The sequence below is a fragment of the Venturia canescens genome, chromosome 5 (assembly GCF_019457755.1).
Source record: "Venturia canescens isolate UGA chromosome 5, ASM1945775v1, whole genome shotgun sequence".
NCBI classification, from domain to species: Eukaryota; Metazoa; Arthropoda; class Insecta; order Hymenoptera; family Ichneumonidae; genus Venturia; species Venturia canescens.
In genome coordinates, this window is record NC_057425.1 from 17072513 (window position 1) to 17077326 (window position 4814).

General features: G+C 32.7%; 1 protein-coding gene across 1 annotated transcript; it reads right to left on the reverse strand.

Moving 5' to 3' along the window:
• Window positions 1-1134: 1134 nt before the first annotated feature.
• LOC122410513 (uncharacterized) lies at window positions 1135-4107 on the reverse strand. Its single transcript, XM_043418698.1, has 4 exons — window positions 2965-4107; window positions 2568-2795; window positions 1430-1651; window positions 1135-1350 (listed from the first exon to the last, which is right to left on the reverse strand). The coding sequence occupies exons 1-3, from the start codon at window positions 3287-3289 to the stop codon at window positions 1641-1643; spliced, it is 564 nt and encodes a 187-aa protein (XP_043274633.1). The 5' UTR covers window positions 3290-4107; the 3' UTR covers window positions 1135-1350; window positions 1430-1640.
• Between the last annotated feature and the right edge of the window lie 707 nt (window positions 4108-4814).

The window sequence follows — 4814 nt, forward strand, 5'->3', positions numbered from 1 at the left end:
TACATTTTTCCATTTGTCCAATATTTATGAATTTTTTGAAAATTTTTTATTTTTCTTTACAGAATTTTTTTCGATTATTTTTTATTTTTGTTGAATTTTTTTGAACTTTTCAATTTTTCGTTTATTATTTCTATAGAATTTTTTTCCTGGTTCTGAGTCTTTTTTCTATGTCATCTAGAAACAAGAGACCATCAATGTACTTGTCCCAACCTTTTTTTCCCTAGGTTTAGCATTCCACAGGTTTTCGACAGGCAACCTGTGGAATGCTAAACTATCTCATCTAACGAAGTGGTACTATGCACTTCGTTAGATGACCAAAGTTTTCTTTATTTATCCCACACGCATTCCATAATGTCAAAACTCCGTTTGTTTATACGATGATTGAAAACTGACACATGGTTTATATATATATATATATGGGCAGATCCATTACTTTTCGACCGCAGCCTGCGCGCTTGGGTCAGCCATTTGACTGCCGATTTTTCCCCAAAAAGTAGGTTATAAAAAAAGATGATCCCCCAAATTTGAAGTCAATTTATGAAATTTTGATACCTGCAGAATTTTTTGAAATTCTTAAAAAGTCAATTTTTTAGGCATTTTCATTATTTTTTCATGCGAACTCCAATGAGGCTTCAAAGACTCGCATGAAGCGGCATTTTTATACTCTGACCTTCCACTTTTGAGAAAAAAATAGTTTTTTACTCCAAACAAAAATCCGGTTTAGTTAGCACATTTTTCTTGAATTACGTTTTATACAAAATTTCTCGTATTTTTGAAACGCTGCCGCAGCGATAATTTTTCAAATAAACAGCTTTACTATGGCTCAATTTTTTCATCCAGGTATATTCTATCAGTGCATACACGAATATTTATATATTATCACGTTCCTTTTTATACACAGCCACTCAAAGTTACTTGATTTCTGAAAAATCGCTGTTGTCAAACAGCTGGGAATTTTTTCTGCCCAAATTAAATGGCTTGAAATTTTCAGGGAATGTACCTCACTCTATACCCAAATAATACTGAAAATTTTTAGAATGGTTTTTAGCTGGTTAGTGAGCTGTGAATTTTTGAAATGCCCCAGTTTCCATGCCTGAAAATCTACAAACTGCGAGAATAGGATAATGAGTGATGTAGAGTCAAAAATTCGTTTATATTTAATTTCATCGTTCGAATTTAAATATTTTTTTATCTTTGTGCAAAGAAGTAATACGCATTTCAATATTATGTTCGTCAACGGGTATGTAACAATGATGCAATCTTGTGTCCTTGATTGTTGAAACGCTGTCAAATCGTTTTTTCAAAAGTCTCCGACTTCGTTGCACATCAGTATCAGGGACCCAAATGGCTCTGTTGATATCGAATATATTATTTTTTTTTATAATGCAAACAATTTTATAGCGAATAATACGATCCTAATTAAATATACCTTATGTTCGTTATTGTCTCAGAAACGTACTCGTACATTTCTAGCGGATTGGTTATTTGTGTCTCCGGAGGTGATCTAATGCAATGTCTCATTGTTGTTCTTTTAACAACTGCTCCAATACCATCACATACGCTTTTCCCATGGCTTGTAGCGAAAAAATTGTAAGAGAGAACTTTCATGTCAAAATCCGATTTGTGATAGCAGACGTTGATCAAGTTGTTCCTGAATCAATAATTGGAAAAAATTGAAATCACATCAATAATAACAGGATGAATTGCTTGGTCATCAAAAATTGTATATAACGCAGGGGCACATAATTTTTTCTAAAAAATTTTCAAAAATTTCCGAATATCTTACTTATTTTTATACTGGCTTGGTGCTCCATCAGAGAAATAAATAACTTTCTTAATCCATGGAAACTCATTTTTAAGAATTTCTAGCAATTTGTTTTGGAAAGCATGTATTGTATATGCAAAGTGATCTTTCGTGTCACGTATCACACAAAAACTCTTTTGCTGTATTTGTTCCTTATCATCTCCGCATGGATCCTTATAATATACACTAAAGGGATGGACCGTTGCTTGCAAATTATTATAATAAAATGCTTGGACTGATCTTTGTATTATAAACGAGTAATTTTCGGCGAAGTCCATGGTTATAATACAGGTGTCAGATTTCAGTGTGTCCTTACAATAATACAAATAGTTTTTTTGTGAAATTGCGATGTAAGAGTGTGCGGTTAATTTCCAGATATCGGAGAATAAATTGCTGAGAAAATTGGATTTAGTTTCGCTACGCTGTCCTAAGGAAGCTCTACTCCCTACGGTATCCCAATGCGTATACTCGATTGTATCACTTCCCACAGTAATGCTCATTCTGGCCATCAAATTTTTCATTCCTTCTATTCCAGGACAATGTTTACACTTATGTAACATACAATTTGAGCTTTCATCATCACAAACAGAGGCGGCAATTAAATCTCTGGATTTGATTTCATTTGTGAAAGCACATAATTTCAGTGCGATGTTTTCATGTTCGGCACACACACATATTTCATGGGTACCAGGGTCACCAGCGAAAATGCATTCTTCTGGTTTCAGGGAAGCGAAAAATGAAAACTTTGGCAAACGTTCGTCACCTGAGTAATCATTAATGAAATTTTGGTATAAATCTCGAAGCGTGTATAATAACATTGTTTTTTGAACAAGCTCCTCTTGTCCGGAATTATGACAGCGTTTTCTCTTATACTGTTTGATGCCAGGGCAAATATAGCAATTCCTTTCATCCAAATAATAATTTGTAATCGTTTCTCGCATAGCGTTTGAAACCTTCCAATATTTTTTCCTTTTTCGAACTGTTGAGTCACCTTGAATAATTAATGAAAAAAAATTAAGGTCATAATAAACAGTGATTGAGCATTTCAAGTTTATACAAAGATTCAACATTTTGAAAACACATAATAATTTTTCCAATAGAATTTATTTATATCGAATTATTAAATTTGTTACATTGGGTATTTGTTAAACTGTACTCACCATGTGTTTGTTTAGATTTTCTATATTCCCGGAATATATAATTTGTGCAGTTGAAATACTTCTTAACATCTTTAAATTCCCAAGCTTGTGGTAAAATAGAAAGAAGTTGAACTTTTTCTCCAATTGTGTCTGCATTGTTAAATTTATCTTGTAGCGAATGAATAATATCTCTTAGGGATTTACTATCTTCGACCAAGTTTTCTGTTACAGTATTATTGAATATTTTAATATTCAAGCCGTAAACTCTATTTATTTTTTCGGCTATTTTTTGTGACACCTCGTGCAATAATTCTTTCGTTCTTTTCTCAAAGCGTTTGGCAGACATTTTGTTCTTTTCCAGAGGATCTATATCAAGTCCGATCAATATGTTATTGATATCTTCTATTCCTTGACTTTCAGGTTGATATTGATCCACTTGAAGTGATTGTTGTAGTCCCTTGCGATTGGACAATTTCTTCGATACTGCCTGTATTGTTTTCTGATTCTGTTGATTCTACACTCCCCACATGTTCCTGATACATTTTGAGAAGTGTTTGATCACACGGTCTACATATTTTTTCTCCTGGAATTAAACTTATAGGAAATACCTTAGATAAAACATTGTTGATGTACTGAGCAGTTTCTAAACTTATCATTCGAAGGTTTGAAGTCATCATTTTTTTATGTTTGTTTAGAGGGTCACAACATTTTCGCTTATGATGAGAGTAATAATCTAAATATCGGAGTTTATGGAAATCACAAATTTGGTCATCTGATGTCTGATCACCAAATTGATTATTTAGTAATCGATACTTCAAAAGTAAGATCTCATTTTCACTCAAGTCTTTAAAGCTGTGAAAACACTGTCTATTAGAAAATGTGTTCTTATGACACTCAGAATTTGTGAATAATCCAATAACACACTTATCCATTTTTGTTTTGTTTATATACACATTACATGTATCATTTGTATGAATGCAAAACACTTCCACAGATGTTTTCCAAAATATTGTGAAAGTGATTTTTTATTCACAACTGACCGGATGGAACGTTAAAGAAAAACTTGATACACAGATGTCTTTTAAAACACTAGAGCTCCATAAAAATCGAAGCGAATCTGGGGTTGCACTTTAAAATATGTATCAAGTTCCCGTACGCAGACTTTCTAACCTCAGTTTATACTATGGATAAGGATAGCAGCCAAAGTTTCTCATCTGGACATATTAAGACGGTTAGTTTCAAATCTAAGATGTAGAGACCGCCACTACTATCGGTCAGGTAGGAATTGCACCGCGCATACACCGGCATGAACTTTAAGTTTTAGGTGTGACATATAATTCTTTAAATTTTTTACATTTTTTATTTCAACTAGATACAAAATTATAGTAAATTTATTAAGTGCAACTCAAAAAGTCATTGATAATGTCATAAACGTGGAAAAAAATGGGGAAACTGGGACATTTCAAAAATTCACAGCTCACTATCCAGCTAAAAACCATTCTAAAAATTTTCAGTATTATTTGGGTATAGAGTGAGGTACATTCCCTGAAAATTTCAAGCCATTTAATTTGGGCAGAAAAAATTCCCAGCTGTTTGAAAACAGCGATTTTTCAGAAATCAAGTAACTTTGAGTGGCTGTGTATAAAAAGGAACGTGATAATATATAAATATTCGTGTATGCACTGATAGAATATACCTGGATGAAAAAATTGAGCCATAGTAAAGCTGTTTATTTGAAAAATTATAGCTGCGGCAGCGTTTCAAAAATACGAGAAATTTTGTATAAAACGTAATTCAAGAAAAATGTGCTAACTAAACCGGATTTTTGTTTGGAGTAAAAAACTATTTTTTTCTCAAAAGTGGAAGGTCAG

Bases quoted from the DNA above. Each gene is read 5' to 3' on its own strand.
- LOC122410513 (XM_043418698.1), bottom strand. From the start codon at position 3,289: ATGTCTGCCAAACGCTTTGAGAAAAGAACGAAAGAATTATTGCACGAG. The intron at 2,796-2,964 runs GTGAGTACAGTT...TAATTATTCAAG, and splicing joins AAAATCTAAACAAACACATG to GTGACTCAACAGTTCGAAAA.